The 24,142-nt window shown below is 40.6% G+C and overlaps 1 protein-coding gene across 2 annotated transcripts in view; it reads right to left on the reverse strand.

The window, feature by feature from the left end:
* Positions 1-6,890: 6,890 nt before the first annotated feature.
* LOC137371212 (F-BAR and double SH3 domains protein 2-like) overlaps positions 6,891-24,142 on the reverse strand; it is a 262,204-nt gene continuing 244,952 nt past the window's right edge. For both annotated transcript variants that reach the window (XM_068033385.1, XM_068033386.1), the window contains 3 exons: positions 19,707-19,836; positions 19,340-19,425; positions 6,891-11,779 (listed from right to left, as the gene is read on the reverse strand). In XM_068033385.1, the coding sequence (XP_067889486.1) occupies positions 11,696-11,779; positions 19,340-19,425; positions 19,707-19,836 (300 nt within the window). In that variant the 3' untranslated portion in view covers positions 6,891-11,695. The remainder of the gene's footprint in view (positions 11,780-19,339; positions 19,426-19,706; positions 19,837-24,142) is intronic.

The following is a 24,142-nucleotide window of genomic DNA, read 5'->3' on the forward strand; positions in this document are numbered from 1 at the left end:
AGGGGGGCTGTGGAGTAAAGGCCTGCTACTCGACCCAAACCTGACGGGACCCGACGACATGCGTCGGGTTCGGGTTGGGTCAGGCCGCTCTTTGGGCTCGGGTCGGGCTGGGTCCGGGTCGGGCACGCACAGCAAAAATTGCAGGCAAGTGTTATGTGTTAAAAACTTACCTGAGCTGTGAGCCTGCGCCGTCAAAGAAGGAAACTCAGTCTGCGCAGTGAGCATCTCTGTGACGTCATCATGCTCATGCTACAGCTTCCTGAAGATTGAGAATCACAAGGTAAGTAAAGGGAACATTCCAGTGGTCGGGTCGGGCTTGGGTGGGGTCGGGGTCGGGGTGGGGGGGGGGGGGGGGGTGGAAATGGAGGGACTCGGGTCGGGTCGGGTATTTTTTTGTGATTTGAGCAGGCCTTTAGGGTGGAGGAGTGAACTCTGCACTCTGATCAGTGGGGGCGGGGACGGGGTGGAATCTGCACTCTGATGGGTGGGGGGGGGGGGGTGTGAACCCTGAAATCTGATGCGTGGGGACAGTGGTGAACTCTGCAATCTGATGCTTGGGGGCAGGGGTGAACCGATGGATGGGGGGATGGGGTGAACTCTGCACTCCGATGGATGGGGCGGGGGGCAGGGGAGAACCCTGCATTCTGTTGGGTGGGTGGGGAAGGGGTGAACTGTATTATGGTATACTGTTTGCAGGGCTTGCAGCCTTTTAAAAATGGTGCCAGCACCTGCTCCTTCAACAGGTCACTGAGGCTGCCCACGCCAGGTGATTGGGGTGAGGTGGGGGGGGCGGCTGCTGTGAATATGTAAAATGGCTGTCCCCTGCGTAATCGCATTGGCGCGGGCCCCGTGGGGGACGGCCGCAATGTTCACTGCCTGCCGCCACTCTCGGCGGCGGGAATACAAAATCCAACCGTGTATATGGAAGGATCGGGCTGAGGCTCAGACAGCTTTTAATCAGGCAGGCTTCTTTATGTTTCAACATGTTACCCAAAGCAGCTTAAAGATGTACCGCCTCATGTTTTCAAGTTTAATTCTAAAGTGGTTCTTCAAATAATCCTTAGAGAACAAATATCTCTATAATCCACTTTAATAACTGAGACATAGTTATATAAAGATTGTTATAGTTACTATTACTGAGCTTGTCAGTGATGTTGGCTTGAATAGAAGACTGAAGTCTATCGTCCAATGCTCAATCAAGGCAAAAAAAAACAGTACAACACAGGTACTCTGTCATTACAAACATCATGTGAATCAAAAAGTTAAAGAATTGCAACATTTTTGGACAACCTTGCATGCTGTGAACAACGTGCAAGTGCTTGTGTCATAGTGATCAAGATTTCTATTTAAATCGGTTGTAATAAAGAACATCCTTGTGTTTTGGTAAAGACCTTACTGTAGATTCCGTAGTCTAGGCCCAATTAGTTTGGCTTGATAGGTGTCCACTAATGTAGATTTAGAATGCTTATTGCTATAATTTAGTGAAAAGATGCAACTAGCATATTCCAATAGTAGTAAAATGAGCACACATATCAATTATTCTAATTAAACCTCTACAGAATCCCTGAATAGGCCAAAAGAAGCCCAACACATCATATACAATTATTAATATTACCAATCTGGAAAGAGGCCTGCAACTCATTAAAGAAGCCATCAGGCATCTCAGGCAAGTATTGCTAACTGTGGCATAATTGTGATCTCTTAGAAGCACTCGTGACAAGTGAATTCAAGGCTCGGCAAGAAAGAGAATTATGAAAATAGGCAAACTTGTCCTCCAGCATCCACATTCAGGGAGAGGTTACCATTTGAGTACTAGCACTAAAGGAGGGGAACATATGCCTGTCAGCTCTTGTTGTGCTCCTCTACTGGCACGATATTTAAATGGTAAATTTGCCTCCTAAATGGTCAGCCTCTTTAACTAAATTACAGCACCATTTTAAACTTGGATATCTTAGTAACATGAGGGGCTCTTTCACCCCCAGATAACTGATTTATGCAGGCCTAAAAATTTCAATTGGCTATTCGTCCATTCCCATATCTGTACAATTTAATCCTGGCCTGCTACCTTTTTGACACAATTGTCTTGTCTCACCCCAAGGAGCACATCTCATGGGTTATGTGCTCACCTCAATCTATAGTGACTCGCTCCAAAAAGGCCACCCAATAATGTCGCTGGCCAAATACGGATGGGAGGCATAGAGTTATACAGCACAGAAACAGGCCCTTTGGCCCATCGTGTCTGTGCCGGCCATCAAGCACCCATTCTAATCCCATTTTCCAGCACTTGGCCTATAGTCTTGTATGCTATGGTGTTTCAAGTGCTCATCTAAATACTTCTTAAATGCATCTTTTACATCCAGAGAACAAAAACAAGTTGTTCCTAATGAGATAAATCTCCAACTCAATTCTCGAAGATAATCATTCAGCATTAATTGTCTTTGCTGGGATTCTGTTCCACATTTCTCCTTGGGGGTTTACTTATATGAAGTTGGGAGAGTGGATGTCTTCCCAAACACACAGCTTTTATATCCCTTCCTATAAGCCCCTCAATATGTACTAGGCATTATTCTCCAAGTTGAGGGATGAGTCTCAGATCTTTGGCAATGCCAGATTAACTAGCCACTGTAGTATGTCCTAGAACTGTCTATGGCATATTTTACCCTCAGATTATTCCTTTATGAAGTGCCTTACCTCCTCTCTAACAGCTCAACTAGGCAACAAAAGCCATACCTCTCATGATTTTCTTAGGCATGGTCCTATGCATTCTTTGCTTGCTGCCTCCCTAGAAAAGAGCTCCTGTGGCCTTCAAAGACATACAGTTCTTACTATTCTTCGCAAAAAGCCATATGTTTAATTATGGTGCAAACTGACCCCTGCTGGTACAAATGCATGGGGGGAGAAACAGCCGTCATACATGCGCCAGTATAAAGAATAGGCTTGCTGCGCTTAGAACCGAAAACATACCTTGGCCTCCTTTCTCTGGGTTACTTTACTCAACTCTCAGCCCCTAAAGAACATAAGAACATTAGAAATAGGACAAATAGGCCATTCAGCCCTTCGAGCCTGCTCCTCCATTCAATGAGATCATGGCTGCTCTTCTACTTCAACACCATTTTCCTGCATTATTCCCGTATCCCTTGATGTTTTTAATATGTAGAAATCTACCGATCTCTGTCTTCAACATAATGTGAGCCTCCACAGCCCTCTAGGGCAGAGAATTCCAAAGAATTAGCATCCTCTGAGTGAAGAAATTCCTCATCTCAGTCAAAAATGGCCTACCTCTTATTGAGACTGTGTCCCCTAGTTCTAGACTCACCAGCCAGGGGAAACATCCTTCCTGTTTCTACCCTGTAGGAATTTTATATGTTTGAATGAGATCACCTCTTATTCTTCTAAACTCCAGAGAATAAAGGCTTAGTCCATTTACTCTTATCTCAAAGGACAATCCCTCCATCCCAGGAATTAGTTTGGTAAACCTTCATTGCACTCCCTCTATAGTAAGTATATCTTTCCTTAAGTAAGACCACTAAAACTGCTCACAATACTCCAGGTACAGTGTCACCAAGTGTGAGAACAGAATTTTTAAGAACAAATTAATATGGGGACATTTAAGATGAAATAATTAATCAATCATGTATTGCTAACAAGCTAGCTTCACAGCTGCAGAGACAGCTCATCAGTAATGACTTCATAGCTTTAGAGCTTCTGCAGACCGCTCATCAGAAATTCATAGTAGCCTATTCAGTGCTGCAGGGAGGGACAGTTTATCAGAATAAGCTTCGTAGCTGTAGGGATGCACAGACAGCTTATCAGTAGAAATAGACTAACCAGCTAAGGCTAGTAGGACAGCTGCAGATATTGAAGACTAACCCTTTGTATGACAAATCAGCCCGACATTCCTATGAGATAGGGGAATAAGAAACTACTTGAGGGAGAGGTGACAAGGCAGTGCCCCAATCAGGCCATAACACCAAGAAACTGCAGAGTTTGTAAACCAATTGGGAACATAAAGGGGGTGTCACTGATTTGTAAGAAGAACTATAAGAAAGGCTTGAATTCCCTCCTCCAGCACGGAGGAGGAGGGAGGAAAGCCCAGGTGTCGTCGTTGTGTGCTTTGCTGATGATGTAACCACTAAGTACTTCAATAAAGTTTCTTAAAGCTACAGTCGGACTTCGTCTCTTTTTGGTGTAACCAATGAGAACAGGAAAATTGAGATCCAACAACTTGGCGTAGTCGGCAGGATCGCTGGAGGATAGAGACCAAAGCACTGGACATCGGACCGTTATCGGGCCCCAGAGGTAAGGACTCCTCGTTTTAAAAGTCCTTGGCCGTTGTCTAAGCTCGGTATTCCACCACGCGATCCCGAACCTTTGGTGTAACCAATGAGAACAGGAAAATTGAGATCCAACACCAAGGCTCTGAATAATTGCAGCAAGACATCTTTACTCCTATAATCAAATCCCCTTGTAATAAAGGCCAACAGACCATTTGCCTTCTTAATTGCTTGCTGTACCTGCATGTTGGCTTTCTGTGATTCATGAACCAGGATACCCAAGTCCCTATGAAGTTCAACACTTCCCAGCCTCTCACCATTTAAGAAATACTCTGTATTTCTGTTTTTCCTACTAAAGTGGATAATCTCATATTTCTCCACATTGTATTCCATCTACCAAATTTTTGCCCACTCGCTTAGCCTCTCCAAATCCCTTTGAAGCGTCTTTGCATCCTCCTCACAACTCACACTTCCACCTAGTTTTGTGTCATCTGCAAATTTGGAAATATTACATTTAATCCCTGCGCCCAAATCATTTGGTATAGATCGTGAATAGCTGGGGCCCAAGCACTGATCCTTGCGGTACGCAACTAGTCAGCCTGCCAATCCGAAAATGACCCATTTATTCCTACTCACTGTTTTCTGTCTGTTAACCATGCTCAATACGTGCCAGTATATTCCCCCCCAAACCCATGTGCTCTAATTTTGTTCAATAACTTCTTGTGTGGGACTTTATCAAAAGCTTTCTGAAAATCTAAATATACCACATCCACCAGTTCCTCCTCATCTATTCTGCTAGTTACATCCTCAAAAAACTCCAACAGGTTTGTTAAACATGATTTCCCTTTCATAGATCCATGTTGACTCTGCTGAATCCTACCATTATTTTCGAAGTGTCCTGTCATAACATCCTTTATTATAGATTCTAGCATTTTCCCTATGACTGATGTTAAACTTACAGGTCTGTAGTTCCTCATTTATTCTCTCCTTCCTTTCTTAAATAGTGGGGTTACATTTGCTACGTTCCAATCTGCAGGAACCATTTCAGAGTCTATTGAATTTTGAAAGATGACCACCAATGCATCTACTATCTCTACAGCCACCTCTTTCAACACTCTGGGATGTAGATCATCAGGTCCAGGGGAATTATCTACTTTAAGCCCCAATTAATTGCTCTAGTACTTTTTTTCACTAATATTAATATCTTGCAGTTCCTCATTTACACTAGTCCCTTGAATATCCATTATTTGTGGGAGGTTTTAGTATTTTCCTCCATAAAGACAGACACAAAGTAATTTGTTTAGTTTCTCTGCCATTTCCTTATTTCCCATTATAGATTCTCCTGACTCCACTTGTAATGGACCCACATTTGTTTTTGCTAATCTTTTCCTTTTTACATACATATAGAAACTTTTAGTCTGTTTTTATGCTTCTTGCTAGATTACTCTCATATTCTATTTTCCCTTTCTTAATCTTTTTCTTTGTCCTCCTTTGCAGAATTCTAAAATGCTCCTAATTCCTCAGGCTTACCATTTGTTTTGGCAACTTTATATGCCTCTTCTTTTGTTCTAATTCAATCCTCGATTTCCATCATTAGCCACAGTTGGGACACTTTCCTTGCTGGTGGGAGTGGGGAGGGGGGGGTGTTGCGTAAAATGGAGCAGGAAGCTCCAGGAGACTTTCCCGACCCGCTCCACTTTATGCAAGGCGGCAGCGAAAAACGGCCTGCCCACCCCAGGCCACTTAAGGGCCTTCACCCACCTCCACACGGATGTCCTGGACCCGTGAGAAGCTGCCTGACAAAACCAGGCGGCTCTCGAACGTCCCGGGGGGTGTCTTCATGATCAGGCACCCTGTGACCAATGGAGAGCCACCCCCTCTACCCCGACCAACCCCTCGTCCCCCCAACCGACCACCCTTGCCTAGCTGGGGGCCGACTGATTACCCCCGGCGAGGCAACCAAAACTTACCTGCCATCCAGGCTCCACGGCATCTTGACTTCTAGCTGGGCTGTAGTCCCAGCAGTGGCCACCGCTCCTGGTGGGACTTACTACCTCAAGCGAGCGGAAGTCCCACCTCAGAACAATTGAAGCCCGATGACCTGCAAAATATGGGTCGGATCCCCAGGCGAGGCGGAAGCGAGTTCGCCACCGACTTTTCAGTTAGTGGCCGGCTCCCAGAAACCTAGAGTAAAATCCCGGCCTATGTATTAGTTCTTGAAATGTTAGCCATTGCCTGTCTACAGTCACTTTTTAACGTAGGTTCCCAATCCACCATAGCCAATTTGCCCCTCATATCTTCAGTTTCCTTGGTTAGATTTAAGACGTTAGAGTCTGATTGAACTATATCACGTATATTTCCAGCAGCCTTATTTCAGATTTTCAATGAGTTTTCTTTCTATTGCCTCTCTGCCACTGATCTGCAGTGGCCACTGCCTTTCCCATTCTATTTGGCTTGTAGCCAAGAAGTGGCTTCAACCCTGACTATATGTACTGCTATGCAACCATACACATCTGTACATGTATGTATTGAAGAGTGCCATGTGATGTTATACATATGGTGACTTAGATTTAAATGTAAAAATTTCAGATAAAATGCAAAAAATTAAACATTGCATAAAGTTTCAAATTTTTATTTAACATTTGTACATAATAAATACAAGTTTTAACAGCCAATACACTGCAGAAAACATTTTGCACATTTGCTTTCTCTGCCTGAAGTACTGACACTGTACAATGTATAATATGGATAATTAACTCCATGTATAGACAACTAAAAGGGGACATATAGTTTGAAAACTCAGTTTTTAATTTAGAGCAAATATGCAATTTTAAAATACTTGAGAAAAATATAAAATATGGGCAAACTTGCAAATCAATAGGCAACTGAAGTAACGGGGAAAAAAAGTCAATGAAGTGTGGATGAAATGGCAAGAGCAATATTGTCAGGTTATAAAAATATGGTCTGTAAACATCATAAAAGTAAACAAAAGAATTTCAGAATACATCAATAAAAGAATTTAAAACAGGGTGCTAACAATATCTGAGTGCAGTTTTAATGAAATAATAACCTTTTTATTGTTGGATAACTCTGAATGTATATTAATGTCCCTGTTTTTAGTCGTTTCCATGACAACAACTGTTTGTGCTTTCTTCTTGTAAATGCCATTAAAAATGGTCATACTTCTTCAAGGTAACAGTTTTTGGCCTGGTGATGAAACTCAGTCATTGACTATTACTAAGTAGGTTTGGACTGTAGGTCTTCACCAAGATTGGAATCTACAGCTCAAGAGGTACATAGCAAGTAGTGTCACCACTACACTACCAAGGTGTTGGAAGTCGGATCGGTTGTTGGCAGTATATGCATGTCCACTGTGTTCTGGAGCTACAAAACACAACTAAAATATGTAGCCTCCAGTCCAAAGGCTATCAATACGGCTTCAGTAGCTTCAAATAAGCCAAATGTACACACAGACACGTCTTTCACAACCTTTCCAGTTTTTAAACTCAACCTCTTCAAACCAAATAGTTAAAACATAGACAGATAAAGCATTTATGGGTACAGTATCTTAAAATGACAATCTACAAGAAATTTTGTGTGTAATATACCATTTAACGAGGGTTCACAGAATTATTAAAAGAATGTACACAGTTACCCGCTTCTACTAACCATTATTTGATCAGTGACTTACTATGACTTTACGCAATCTGCACTAATCAGATTAAGAAGTCAGATCCATACCGTTGAGGTGCTATTTTCTAAACTATTATACAGCTTCCAGAAGTTGTGCGATAGCAGCCTTAAAAGTAATTACCTAGTTTGTATATAGTCATAGATCAAAGAAGGGTCAAATCATACAGCAGCAGTGAGCTATTAGCTCATTTAAAAAGCTGCATCACTCTCCCTCCCCAAACTATCTGGTTAATCAGGTAAGCATTAAATCTTATATTTATCCATTGGGAGGCTTAAACATTCTTTGAAACTTTAGTAAACTGGTGCCTCAAAACTATGTATAATGAATGAAAACATTGACCAATTAATTTTTTGGAGTACGTTTACTGTAGATATTCTCATTTACAATCCTTTCCAGTAAGGTGGATTGAACAAAGATCAGACTCTTCCACAGTATTATTTCAGTACTTCACCCTTCTTGGCCAACAGGAAATGTACTTCCATACCAAAATCAGATAAAAGCACAAGATGATGCACCTGGTTGACAGCTAATGGTTTTGTTGATAACTGACAAAATGTAGCACATATTGGCTGAAGTGAATGTTGCTACCGCTGAAATCAGAACCTGTCCTGAATCAGTTATACAAGCAGGTCAATTTTCCAGATGAGAGTTTGTGTAAGGGTTGTACAATTGCTTTTTTTCCCTGTTATCGCAGATCAATTTTAGATGATCAAACTGATGCATATAAAATCTATGCTACCCTCAAAGCTTTCGTACAAAGCTTCGCTTTTCCTTAATTAACCATGACAAGCATTTAAAAATACTAACATATACCTGATTCAAGCATACAAATTGCACAAACTATTTTCACTTACTCTCTTTAAGCAGAAATTCTGATTCAATCAAAATTCTCAACCAACTTGTGTAGTTAAGATTCAACTGTTACAAAAGTAATTTACACTTCTGTCTTTTTGAAATTTCACAATTTTTAAAAATCACTTTCTTTGTTTTGCTGATTTGACACCATCTTTCAGCTGGAAAAGCTGAACCCAGCAGTAATGAACTTCGCCAGGACCTTCACCTCAATTTGCACTGGGCAGCAGGAAGCATTACTTGCAGGACTGGAAGTATTTACCAACCAATTTCACCCCGCTCCCCCCTCCACCATCCTCAATGAAATGAATACTGAACTCATCAGTGGGGGCTGAGCCCCAATAAGACTTGTTTGGGGGGTGTGGGGGGAGGTGCAGAGGGAAGAGAAGGAATTCAAACTCTAGTCCTTTAAATGGGAGTCCTCTGCTTGCCACTTCAAGTCTGTCCTAAATATTTTAGTTTTCTGATGATTTACAATATACACGATGACCAACTGGAACATGATACTTTTACAGGTAGTACTTATAAGCAAACAGTAATATGATTGATTGCATTTCAGCATAATATACAATGCTTTACTGTATGTTTACTTCAATATATCAAAAAACATGTACTATAGAAATTAATCTGTATGAAAGGAAAAACACACGTGAAATTGGCTGCTAAATTCAAAGCAAGCAGTTTATGCAATAACAAACTAGAAGAGGTGTTCAAAAATGAATTCCCAGTACATTTGTTGGTTAAAACAATGCAAACCAAGTTCGAATCTTGCTGACCAACACTGCTTGAATAAGGGGAAATAATAAAGCTTCTAAGCTTGAAGAGAGAGTTGGATATCGAGATCGATCATAAGTGAGTCTCTTTCTAAAGTCTACATAACTGTTGGAAGATTGATACAAGGTTAGGTAGAATTGCAGTATCTGATTTTGTTTTAGTGTAAGTCAACTGTGTAAAGATGCAGAATTCAAATCTAATTCCCAATGGAGATAGTTAGAAGTGGTTTAAATGTTCTTACTATGAGTTGCAATAACCAAATATTACAACTGAATTCAAAAATGCAATTGCTAACCTCAGTTTCTCCTCCAGCAGTATTGGTATACAAGAATGACATCAACAAATAGCACTCTTATTGTGAGGGGGGGGGGGGGGGGAAGATAAAAGAGAACAGAGAATTTGAACAAATGGCAGCCATCAGATTTGAAGACTTCAGTCTAATAAATTGGATCATTCAAAAATCTACTCTGTGAAAAGTTAATTTTTGAACGACGTCACTTCTGCCACTTTGTCACTCAAATTTAGCAGTCTTTATGAAAACATTTGGCTGTTTTTTGTTTAGTGTTTAAAGGTTGCAGCAATTGAAATGTTATCCTTAGCTCCTAGTCCCATTTTTCCAGTTTTCTAACCCTTTAGTACATTCAATATAGTAAATCTGAAACCCCCTGAATGTAAAATAAAAGATGACGTGCATCAAATTCAGAAACCTGAAGAATGCTCTGGCATAAGGCAATTTAAACAGGCATTCTCACTAACTGTAGAGATATGTTTCCTGTGTTTTTAAATGATAAACTTCAAATCTGCCAACTCTAAATGCAGCAATTAAATATTGAATTAATTCACCCAAGAAACAAGTCAAAGGGCTTACGACAATCATGAAGTTGCATTATTCAGCAATAATGCCTCCCTTCCAGCTTAATACTGCCATTATATATTCAGGAGAGAACAATGTCCATTTTTTCAATTAAAAATAATTAACATATCAAGAGTTTACCAATATATGTAATTTAAAAGGTAATGATTTTAGGGTTTTTATTTAAAACTAAGAGGAAGGAAAATGTAACCTCCAGAAGACAAGTAGAAGAGCATTTGTGCTCGACAGCTTCACTGGAAATAAGTTTATAAAGTTTCCCACTTTAACATGGCCATTATGTCTTTTCTTTCTTGACTAGAAATATTGCATAAAAATTAGTGATACACAATTATGGAAAACTCTTCGAGTTAACTTAGAGGCATTTCTTTGTATTTATTCCCTTATTTGTCTGATTCTCTTTCTTTGCACTGGAACTACTGAGGGGAACCGGCCCCTCTTAAAAGAATTTCAGTCCTTATTCAAGCCTATCCCCTCAATTCTTCTAGTCCATTGCAGCTAAATACCATGGATGCAGACTGGATTAATACTAAGGTGAGATATGTTTTCCAAGTAGTTCAACCTTGAGGCTACAGTAATGTGCTAATGAAAGTACAATATAAATGTTATGAAGAACATGCCCTGTGCCTTTTACATTTGTTTTTTTTTTACTTCCACCTACATTCTGCATCCTCAAACCAATGATGAGTGATTGGCTGATATAACAACCGTATCTGTATCTGGCACGACAGGCACTGGTACAGAAATCAACAGTTATGCACTGGAACTGTACCAGAGAAACATACCTTTTTGATCCAAACTGTGCCCTGCACAGCACTATAGGCATATATTTACAGAAGTACCAGACTCTGCTGCACTGGGAAGAAGTGTGCTAAAATGTCTTTTAAATAGTGGACTGAAGCCGGACTGGACCCATTGAAATTTAGATTGGTCAAGCAGTATTCCTTTTACTGAACTAAAAAAGGACAAAAAAAACCTTATGGCCCAATTTGAACGATCGGAAAGATTAAGTAGTGGCTACAAAGGCACAAGTTATTCGTAAATTAAACAAGTAACGTCGAAACTCTGCTCATGAGCTGCACTTCATAACTGCCTTTTTCCCGGTGCCTTCCACTGCTCCTTGACTGCAGATTCCATTGCACTGCTGGGGCAGAGAACATAAAGGAATCTGAAATCAAAAACGCTGAATAAATCAGTCTCAAGTCTAATCACACAACGGTGATCTGTTGGTTACACCAGAGTTATTTCTACTTCCTCCGTCTTTTCTGTTTTCCGGCGATGGTGCTGGGTAGGTGGAGGTGGAGCAGCCCGTACCTGCAAAGACAGAACCCTCTCATCATATCCTGAAATTAATTATTTGTTTTGATATTAAGTCAAATTACCTATATTAAAATTTTTATGGCTCTGATGTAGTGCACTGGAGTCCCTTTGACCAATTAGATAGCAGAACCAGGATTAACCAGATCTCAGAGCTTTGTTCAGATAGTTATCAGAACCATATCTAGCATCATTTCCGATTGGTGGTTGTTCTGTGACGGAACCCAAAAAGTAATTCTGCAGGAGAGAGTCACTATGACAATCCCTCACCTATCCCAATACCCCAAACATTACAATTGCATGCCACACATTAAAAAAAAAATCACAGATTTACCCATCTCATCTTCCAATCACTCCAAAAACTTTCCCCTCACTCGTGTGTCTAATGTGTTTGGTGAAGCATCATTAACAGACTTAGCCCAGGTACATCCTCTATTAGCATACAGTATGTATGCCATAACCCTGTCCAGCTAACGCCAATGTGAACAGGGAAAATGCAGCACACCAAAGACATAGCTCCACATCAGGAAAGTGTTTCTAATTTCTGTTCAACTCCATTCTATGCTTAGCTTACTTGGGCAAATCTGGAGCTATTTTTTGCCAAAAGCAGAAAAAGGCTGCCTATGACAGATGTCAGGTTGATATTACAAGTGAGAACCAGGCTGAATATAGAAAGTTCAGAGAGGAAGTGAAAAAAGAAATAAGAGCAGCAAGAGAGATTATGAGAAGAGACTGAAGCCAACAAAGAGAAAATCCAAAGTCTTCTATAGACATATAAATAGTAAAAGGGCAGTAATCTGTGGATTACTCCCAGTGCCGCTTGAGAGAGTAGAAATAGGAAGATAGGGCGGATCAATGCGTGGCTTGAGGCATGGTGCAGGAAGGAGGGCTTCAGATTCTTGGGACATTGAGACAGGTCTGGGCAGAAGGCACCTAATCAAAAGGGACAAGTTATACCTCAACAGGACTGGTACCAATGTCCTCATGGGAAGGTTCAGGAGGGTTTAAACCAAATTGGCAGGAGGATGGGGACCAGCATATAGAAGTTGAAAAGAGGAATAAGGTGCAAAAAGTGAGAGTGTTGGATAATATTAGAGAAAGGAGTAGTACCATATTAGATAGCAGCAGACGAGGAAGGAATATGAGCAATACAAAAAATGGTTTAGAATGCATGTATGTAAACAAAAAGTGCGGTGAATGAGGTTGGTGAGCTACAAGCGCAAATAGCCATGTGGGAATATGATGTAGTGGCAATAACGGAAACGTGGCCTAAAAATGGTGCGGACTGGTCGTTTAAATATTCAAGGATACAAAGTGTTCAGAAAAGATAGAGAAGGAAAAAAGGGAGGTGCGGTGGCAGTACTGATTAGGGAAGACATTATAGTGTTGGAAAGAGTGGATGTCCTTCAGGTGGCAAGAATCCATTTGGTTAGAGTTGAGAAGCAACAGAAGTATGATCACACTACTGGAGGTATTCTCTAAGCATCCAAATACTGAGAGATAGAGGAGCAAATCTGCAGGAAATCAGAGAGATGTGCAAGAACTATAGAATGGTGATATTGGGGGACTTTAATAACCCAAATATCAATTGGGATAATATTAGAGTAGAGGGTAAGGAGGCGAAGGAATTTCTGAAATACATTCAGGAGAATTTCCTTGACCAGCATGTTCTCAGCCCAACTAGAAACCAGGCATCTGGTGCTGGGGAAATGAGGTGAGCCAAGTAGACCAATGTTTGTGGGGGGACACTTGGATAAGAGCGATCATTGTATACGATTTTGATTAGTAATGGAGAAGAGCAAAGAACAATCTCAAGTAGAATTTCTAAATTGGAAAAGGGCCAACTTTAGTGGGATGAGAGGGGATCTAGGCAGGGTAAAATGGAACCAAAGACTGACAGGAAAATCTGTAACAGAACAATGGGTTATCTTTGAGGAGGAGACTTTTCAGGTGCAGGCTAGGTACATTCCAAAAAGCTCGAAAGGAAGGGGAACCAAAGCCAGGGCTCCTTGAATGACGAAGGAGATAATGATATAATGAAACAAAAACAGAAGGTGTATGATGCAAGTCAGTTGAATTGTTCATGCAAGAACCAGGCCAAATACAAGAAGTTACAAGGGGAAGTGAAGAGAAAAATAAGATTGGCAGAGAGAGAATGAGAGTAGAATGGCAGTTAACATAAAAGGGAACTCAAAGATTTTCTATACTGGTATGTAAATAGTAATCGGGTAGTAAGAGGTGGGGTGGGTCCTATTAGGGACAAAGAGGGTGATATATGCTTAGAGGAAAAAGACAAGGCTAGAATACCTAATAAGTACTTACTAAGGAAGAGGATTCCGACAAAATATCAGTAGAAGTGGTTGAGGTAATGGATGGAATGAAAATTGATAAGCAGGATGGACTCCAAAGGTTGACTATGCCTAGAGTGGATAAGTCACATGGACCGGATGGTTTGCATCCCACATTGCTAAAGGAAGTGGGAATGGAGATAGTGGAAGGGCTTGCCATCTTCCCTAGATACAGGGGAGGAGCCAGAGGATTGCAGTGGCAAACGTGACACCCTTATTCAAGAAAGGGTGTAAAGGCAGTCCTAGCCCACTATTTAAGAAAGGAGGGAGAGAGCAAAATAGGGAGCTACAGACCTGATAGTATGACATCAGTAGTAGGGAAAATATTAGAATCTGTATGTGATAACTAGACACTTAGAAAATAATGATATGATTGGGCAGAGTCAACATGGATTTATGAAAGGGAAATCATGTTTGACAAACCTGTTGGAGTTTTTGGAGGATGTTACTTGTAGCATAGATAAAGGAGAACCAGTGGATGCAGTGTATTTGGATTTTCAGAAGGCTTTTGATAAGGTCCCACACAGGAGGTTAGTAAACAAAATTAGAGCACATGGGATTGGGGGCGATATACTGGTATGGATTGAGAATTGGTTAACGGACAGAAAACAGAGTGTAGGAATAAACAGGTCATTCTCAGAATAGCAGGTTGTTACTCACGGGGTACCGCAAGGATCAGTGCTGGGGCCACAGCTGTTCACAATCTATATAAATGATTGGGACGTGGGGACCAAATGTAATATTTACAAATTTGCTGATGAAGTTGTGACGAGGATGTAAGGAGGCTCAAGGGAACTTAGACAGGCTAAGTGAATGGGTACAAATGTGGCAGATGGAAAATGAGAATAAGTGTGAAGTTATTCACTCTGGTAGAAAAAACAGAAAGATACAGTATTTCTTAAATGGTGAGAAGTTGGGAAGTGTTGATGTCCAAAGGGACCTGGGTGTCCTTGTTCATGAGTCACTCAAAGCTAACATGCAGGTGCAGCAAGCAATTAGGAAGGCAAATGGTATGATGGCCTTCATCTCAAGAGGTTTTGAGTACAGGAGGAAAGAAGTTTTGCTTCAATTGTATACAGCCTTAGTGAGACCGTACCTGGAGTATTGTATACAGTTCTGGTCTCCTCATCTAAGGAAGGATATACTTGCCATAGAGGGAGTGCAACGGAGGTTCACCAGACTAATTCCTGAGATGGCGGGGTTGTCCTATGAGGAGAGATTGAGGAAACTGTGCCTGTATTCTCTAGAGTTTAGAAGAATGAGAGGTGATCTCATTGAAACTTACAAAACTCTTACAGGGTGCGACAGGGTGGATGTAGATAGGATGTTTCCCCTGGCTAGTGAGTCTAGAACCAGGGGACATAGTCTCAGAATAAGGGGTAGGCCATTTAACACTGAGATGAGGAGGAATTTCTTCACTCAGAGGGTGGTGAATCTTTGGAATTCTCTACCCCAGAGGGCTGTGGAAGCTCAATCATTGACTCATCAAGGGATATGGAGATAGTGTGGGTAAGTGGCGTAGAAGTAGATGATCAGCCATAATCTAATTGAATGGCAGAGCAGGCTTGATGGGCTGAATGGCCTACTCCTATTCCTATGTTCCTAGCAACTATAGGCCAGTTAGTTTCACATCAGTGGTGGGTAAGGTTTTAGAAACAATAATGAAGAAAAATCAACAGATACTTGGAGAGGTTTGAGTTAATAAGGGCAGCCAGCACGGAAAAGGCAGAGCATGCTTGACTAATCTAATTGAATTTTTTGAAGTAACAGAAAAGGTTGATGAAGGGAATGCAATGGATGTTGTCCATACGGATTTTAAGAAAGCGTTTAACAAAGGACCACATAAAAGACTGGTTAACAAAATTGAGGCTCATGGAATAGGAAGGTCAGTGTCAGCTTGGATAAACAAATGGTTTAAAGTCAGAAAACAGTGTCATGGTAAATGGTTGTTTTTCAGACTGGAGAGTGGTAGACAGTGGTGTGACCACCACTTTTTTTGATATATAACTGACTTGGATATTGAAATACAGAGTAAAATTTCAAAATTTGCCGATGATACCAAACCTGGAGGTATGGCAAACAGTGAGGATGATACCAATCAACTGCAACTGGACATGGATAGGCTAGCAGAAGTGGCAGATGCAATTTAATGCACAGAAGTGTGAAGTGATGCATTTGGGAAGAAGGGATAGGGAGAAGCAATATGGACTAAATGGCACAGTTCTAAAGACTCTGGAGGGGCAGAGAGGGGGATCTGGGGGTTCATGTGCATTGATCACTGAAGGTGGCAGGACATATTGAGAGAGAAATTAGCAAAGCATATGGGATCTTGGGCTTCATAAATGCAGGTATTGAGTACAAAAGCAGGGAAGTTATGCTGAACCTTAGTAAGCTCTGGTCAGGACACTACAGTATTGTGTCCTGTTCTTGTCACCACACTTTGGGAAGGATGTGAGGGTTCTTGAGAGGGCGCAGAGGAGATTTACCAGAATGGTTCCAGGGATGAGGGATTTTAGCTACAAGTTTAGTTAGGAGAAGCTGGGTTGTTCTCCTTGGAGCAAAGGAGATTGAGGGGATATTTGATAGAGATGTTCAAGTCAGGTAGGCAAAGAAAAGCTGTTCCCATTAGCTGATGGTACAGGACGAGGGGACACAGATTTAAGGTCTTAAGTAAGAGATGCAGGGGAAATGCGATGAAGAATTATTTATTTATTTATTTATTTATTTTTAAACAGAGAGTGCTAATGACCTGGAACTCATTGCCAATGAGGGGGTGGGAGGAGAGAAGATCAATGATTTTAGAAGGAAATTGGATGGGCACCTGAGGGAAATAAACTTGCAGGGTTAAGGAGATAGAGCAGGAGAATGGGACTGACTTGATTGCTCTACAGAGCCAGCATGGACTCAATGGGCCATATGGCCTCCTTCTGTGCCATAATGACGTTCTGATTCTAAAAGGAGTAGGGCCGATTAGGGACCAAAAAGTAAATTTACTCATGGAAGCAGAGGGCATGGTTGAGGTACTAAATGACTACTTTGCATCTGTCTTTACCACGGAAGATGCTGCCAAGGTCATCGTGAAAGAGTCATAGAGTACAGAAACAGGGCCCTTCGGCCCATCCTGCCCATGCCGGCCATCAAGCACCTACTATTCTAATCCCATTTTCCAGCACTTGGCCCATAGCCTTGTATGCTATGGCGTTTCAAGTGCTCATCTAAATACTTAAATGTTGTGAGGATTCCAGCTTCTACCACCCCTTCAGACAGTGCGTTCCAGATTCCAACCGCCCTCTGGGTGAAATTTATTTTCCCCAAATCCCCTCTAAACCTCTTGCCCCTTACCTTAAATCTATGCCTCCTGGTTACTGATCCCTCCGCTGAGGGAAAAAGTTTCTTCCTATCTAACCGATCAATGCCCCTCATAATTTTGTATACCTCAATCATGTGCCCCCTCAGCCTTCTCTGCTCTAAGGAAAACAACCCTAGCCTTTTCAGTCTCTCTTCATAACTGAAGTTCTTCAGCCCAGGCAACATCCTGGTGAATCTGCTCTGTACCCTCTCCAGTGCAATCACATCCTTCCTATAGTGTGGTGCCAAGAGGAGGTAGTTGAGACATTGGATGGGCTAAAAAATTGATAAAGAGAAGCTATTAGAAAGGCTGGCTGTACTTAAAGTTGATGTCACCAGGACCGGATCAGCTGCATCTGAGGATACTGAGGGAAGGGTAGAAATTGCAGAGGCCCTGGCGGACAACTGCAAATGTTACACCCTTGTTCAGAAAAGGGTGCAAGGATAAACCCGCAACCATAGGCCAGTCAGTTTAACCTCTATGGTGGGAAAGCTTTTATAAATGATAATCTGGGACAAAATTGTCACTTGGACAAATGTAGATTAATTAAGAAAAGCCAGCACAGATCTGTTAAAGGCAAATGGTGTTTAATTTACTTGCTTGAGTTTTTTGCTGAGGTAACAGAGGATAACGCGGTGTACATGGACTTCCAAAAGGTGTGTTAATGTGTCACATAACAGTCTTATCTGTAAAATTGAAGCCCACTGAATAAAAGGGACAGTGGCAGCATGGATACAAAGTTGGCTGAAAGAATCATGAGGGGTCTGGACAGAGTAGATAGGAAGAAACTGTTCCCTATGGCAAAAGGGCAGAGAACAAGAGAACACCAATTTAAGTAATTGACAAAAGAACCAAAGGCAACATGTGGAAAACATTTTTTAGGCAGCAAGTGGTTAGAATCTGGAATACACTGCTTGAGAGTGTGGTGGAGGCAGATTCAATCATGACTTTCAAAAGGGACTTGGATAAGCAGCTGAGGAAAAAACATTTGCAGGGCTATGTGGGAAAGGCAGCGGAGTGGGATTAGCTGAGTAGCACTTAGTAAACCAGCATGGACACAACAGGCCAAATAGCCGCCTTCTGTGCTGTAACTATTCTATGATTTGAAGTTGGACATAGCATCCGTCTATAAAATGCATGGACTTTAGAAAGGCTAGGTAATGAAAGTAATTCGAGCCAGCAAGAGCTCTATTTTAAATAATAGTCTTCCAATCCTCTAGAATCTAATGGTAAACTACCCCATTAATGCAATGGGTAAACACACCATGTGATATAGTACTCTGTTGTTCATATGATCAAAGGTTATGGGGGGATAGATGGAAGTGTGGAATTCGAGACACAAACAGATCAGACATGATCTTATTGAATGGCGGAGCAGGCTTGAGGGGCCGAATGGCCTACTTTTGCTCCTAATTCGTATGTTCTCAGTAATCAAACATTAACTATTATCCTGTTCCGTAGAGCTACAGCTGGTGGGGAATGTTTTAATTATCTTCAGCGTCTCCAGGGTAGGTCATAGAGTCATAAGGGCACAGGAGGCTGCCATTTGGCCCATCGAGTGCATGAAAAAGAAATTAGTTGGAATTCTCACACTTGCAGGAACCCCTGTTGGAACATTCATGTGTAAATGTCTGATGAAAGCGTGGGCTTGGATCAATGCCACAGAGTTAACAAGCCTGCTGAAACTCACACACGAGGAATGGCCATTGAACAGTTGTGTACACTTGTGGAACTGTACATCAGTACGCACCAATTAGAACCTTTAGAAGAGACCTGGAGGATGGACTAGCACCAATGTACAGCCTTAAAACAATGTTACTTGCAACAAGGTAAGATTGAGAACCAATAAGTAGAACTTACCGGTCGGATTTTTCCAACTGAAGTTTCTGGTGTGTATCTCTGTGGCTGTGGATTAGTGGATGCTTCTGAAATTAAGCTTTCATGATCTGAAAATTGATTGCAAATAGCACACTCTGATGCAGTTGCTCATGATCACGTACATTTAGAATATGTAAAAATGTTACTTTTTTGGAAGATTAAAATGATAGTTTTATACTTCATTTGTATCTTTTAGTTCTAGAAAGAACTGAAAGTATACCTTTTTGAGAACAGGCACATGATTACCAATACACAAGCTGTTGTGTGCAAGTCTATTGATCTTGCAGGAAGTGGCACCAGTTATCCTAGCATCTAGCTAGTATGCTCTAGTATAGCTTCCATACTTTACCTGTTACTGAGGGTGATCTGGGGAATGACTGTGATCTGGTCTTCTCTGGGCTGCTGAAAGGGCTGGAAGGTGGCTGATCATACAATGGTAATGAAGGGAGACTGGCCTGTGGTCCTGAGGATGGAGATACCTGCACATCAGATTTTAAGAAAGAGAAAATGAGAGTGCCTGAATATTACTCAAGTATTATTAGATTCATAATTTTGCAGATTTGTACAAAACATTTTTATAATGAATAATGTGTTTTTCCCCCGCCATAATTAATTGCTTAGTCCAGGTGAAGTTTCTTTCATGTATTGTTCAGTACATCAGCAGCCTGTAATTTCACCATATTCACAAATAGGTCATAAAATTCATCAGCTTACACACATGGTCATACAAGAGACTAAACGGATAATGAAGGCTAGAAAAGAGTTTGACTCAGAACTGCAAATAAAATTTTACCGATGCTGAAAGATTCAAGGCTAAGCTGTGCTATGGTTGAATGGAACATAATGGTTCCGAGGACAACTTGTTTTGTTGGTTCATGAACGAGACAAACTTCATAATTCATCTCTGAAAACTGATCATTTATTCTGTTCAAACAACATGTACTACTGAAAGCTCTGTGAAATATTTCAAAATAACATCATAGTTGACAAATCAATCTATAAATTTGCTTGGAAATAATACCAGCTTTGGTCACATCAAATGATAACACCAAGGCTATAAATAATAGGGATGTAAAATATTGTATCTTATTTTTAAATAAGTCTATGTTTTGTTAGAATATTTTAATACAGTTTAAATTGTCAAAGTTTCCCAGCGTGCTTTGCTTTAGCATTTTAGCCAGAGAACAAATGTGGAGGAAAGGGGAACATGTTTGAACAGAGAAAGTTTGGAAACTCAAAAGACAGAGAATGATAAACATCCAGGTCAAATGATGACCCAATTGCTAAGAGACCACATATGAAAGAGCCTGCAAGGCCATTTAGCCTACTCATTTAAAGTACCATTAACAGAGCTTGTGAAACAGAGACGAAGGCAGAAAGGTTAGAAGTGGAGTAAACACCTCAATACGTGGCCTCCGCAAATATCCACCTATGCATACTGTTGTGCATAGATGCAGCCCAATGTAGCCAAACAGTACACGAATGGGACATTTTTATCTTAAAAATTAGAAAGCACTTGGAACAGCTGTAAATCCAACCACAAAGATTGCAAGTCCATCAGTTTAAACGAGATTTTGATAAGAGAACAGGTTGTATTAATTGCTTGCTATTTAGTGCAATACAGTAGAACAGTTGTACAAAACCAATACTATTATTAGTCACTCTATATTAATGCTTGTTGTTTAAAGCCATATGGACCTGAATTATGCAGAGGTTATTGATGCTGGACTAACAGTCCTTTCATTGTGACTATAACCATGGGAAATCTGCTAACCCTTTTTCACATACAAATTTAGAGAACCATAAGTTCACAGCACCATATGTCTCTCTTTTAATATTAATTCTATAACACTGTTCTCTCCCCATAGCTCAGTATCATCCTAGATTTCAAATATTTATCCAATTTTCTCATAAAAGGTGCAATAATCCCTGCCTCGACCACTCTATTTAGCAAAATATTTTATATTCTAACAATACTTTAAGTAAAAAAACATTTCCAACCAGGGAAATTGTGTTTCCTTGTTCAGCCTCTCAAAACCCTTCATAATTATAAAAATCCTCTTAATTTCTTGTTAGCACTCTCTACTTCAGTGCAAGTAGTTCTAGTATCTTGAGTTTCTTCTTGACTAAAGTTTCCCATCTCTGGCATCACCCCAGTGAATCAACATCACATGTGTTCTATGGCTGTAATCTCTTTTATCATCATGGAGTTTCCAAAACTGCACAGTTTTCCAACTGTGGTCTAACCAAAGCTTTGTGTACTTCTTTGCACTCATACTGTATGCACCTATTTAAAAGAAAAAATGCTTTTCACCTTTTAATGACTTTATCTATCTACATCTGCACTTCTCTGGATTCATGTATTTGAGCCCCTAGGTTTCTCTACCCATTCACACCCTTCAGTGTTTTCCATTTACGACATACTCCCATTCCGGTTTTTCCTCCCAAAATACATTAATCCAGATTACATTGCATCTGCCACCTGCCTGTCCATTCAGCTAAGCAGCAAACGTCTCAAGTTTTTAAACAGTCCTCCTCACTGATTGCTATCATCAGCACATTTCAAGACTGTTACATTTTCTCTTGCATCATATACCCACATTTTTGGAGGAAGCCTCCCATGAGATACCTTATTGCTGAATTCCCTTTACCTATTCATTAATTCAAAAAGCACTATTAAATTTGTGAAACAAAATTAACCTTAACCCATGCATTTCTAAAAGCTCATAAAATTTAGAAGCCTTCAAAAGGGAATTGGATAAGTATTTGAAAGAGAAAACATTGTGGGGATTATGGGGAAAGAGCAGGGGAGTGGGACTAACGGGATTACTCTTTGAAAGAGCCAGTCCAGACTCAATGGGCTGAATGGTCTCCTTTTGTGCTGTACTATTCAATGATTTCCATAATTTTGTGGCCTGTAATGCATAAACAATTACACTATTTCCCTTATTATTTCTTAACTTTATTCGTTTAGAATTTTTTTTATTGTTACGACCAAGGTGGGAGTAATACACTGTTAATTCAGTTCCACTACTCCACAGGTCACAGCATATTAGTAAAGTTTCCCACCTACTGGAAAAAAAGCCAAATTAAACACTTTCTCTATCCCCCAGAATAAATCACGCCAAACCAGGCTTTTTTTAAACAACAAAATTAATTATTTGTTTTATTAAGAATTTTTAAATGATAACTAGATAAATCTACATGTATGAACAGATTTTATAACTCCTTAGTCTTCCTAATCCTCATGCACACACACATACATTCAAAATCAGTTAACCAGGGAAAAAGGGTGATTTAAGTTGTAACTGTTTCTCAGGAGTAATAAAATAACTGGATTGTAACTTCTGGTAGGATTTCCGGTTCGGCGCAGTGTCCCAGAGTTGAATAGTCAGATGCCACTCGAAGTCTCTCCAGGTGAAATTAATGAACAGTCTGTGATAGGTAGGTGTTCAAGGCAATTCGTCTGCAGCAGGCATCACATAGATCTTTCAGCAACAGGTTGTAGTAACAGGTCTACTTGGATTTTAAAGCAGTAGTCTTACAGTTGGAACTTTGAGATTTTAGCATCTCTCCAAAAATACAACAGCGGATATCACTCTTTAGGCAGAGATTTTTGAGAGACTGGAGACAATAGGAATTTTTCTACCTTCCTCAATGCAGACTTCCTCTCAGCAAAGCAGTGTTTCTCCACAGAATGTAGCAACTCCTCTTTTCCTCGGTCTTTTCCTCTCTTCAGGCATGAACAGCAACAAGGGTTTTAGCTCCCATACATTAGATTTGCAACTCCTTCAAAGTTCTTGAAACTTCATGAAGAAATTAAGAGTTTCACTTGATACAGGAATTATTCTTCAAGAGAGTTTTCTGGGCTGTATTCCTGGCCAATCTCCAATAGTAACTGAACAATCCAAAAGGGAAACTAGCTTTTCAATAACAATCTAGGTCACAAGATAGTCGTAAAACTTTCTGGTTGCTTGGATACAAATTGCCTTGCCGCCTGCACTTCAAATACCACAAGTCTCTGCAGTCACTGTTCACAGTAAGTTATTTTTCTCAGTCTTAAAGGCACAAAGACCTCTTAGTTTTTAAAAAAAGACATACTCTTATGACATAATGCAACCCCAGAGGGCAGCTTTACATTCTAATGCTGTAATGGACTCTTTTACAAATACTGCCACCCACCCTCCTGTCTTCTGAAAGTGTTGCAACCAGGACTATTAAGTTTTCATGCTTGTCTAATCCTAAGGTGAGAAGCTAGGAACTGTGGATGAGCAGAGAAATTCAGTGGTTCAAGTATAGAAATCATTGAAAATAATTATAAAGGCTAACAATGTTGACCTTTACCTCAACAGGGTTGGAATACAAAGTGGTGAAAGTTATGTCACAGCTGTCTGGAGCTCTGATTAGACCCCATCTGGAGTAATGCATTCAGTTCTGGGCACCACACCTCAGGAAGGATAGATCAGTCTTGGAGGGGTGGAGCCCAGATTCACCAGAATGATACCAGAGCTAAAAGGGTCAAATTATGAGTGCAGATTATGACTAGGCCCGTTTTCACTTGAAGATAGAAGATTAAAAGGTAATTGAGATGTTTAAGACGATTAAAGGATTCGAGAGGTTGATAGAAACTATTTCTTCTGGTGGATAGATCCAGAGCAGGGGCGTAAACTTAAAATTAAAGCTAGGCTGTTCAGTGGTGATGTCAGACAGCATTTCTACACACATAGTGGAAATCTGGAAATTTCTCCCCCAAAACGCTGCTGACACTAGGTTAATTGAAAATTT

Source organism: Heterodontus francisci, chromosome 6, assembly GCF_036365525.1.
Source record: "Heterodontus francisci isolate sHetFra1 chromosome 6, sHetFra1.hap1, whole genome shotgun sequence".
Lineage (NCBI taxonomy): Eukaryota > Metazoa > Chordata > Chondrichthyes > Heterodontiformes > Heterodontidae > Heterodontus > Heterodontus francisci.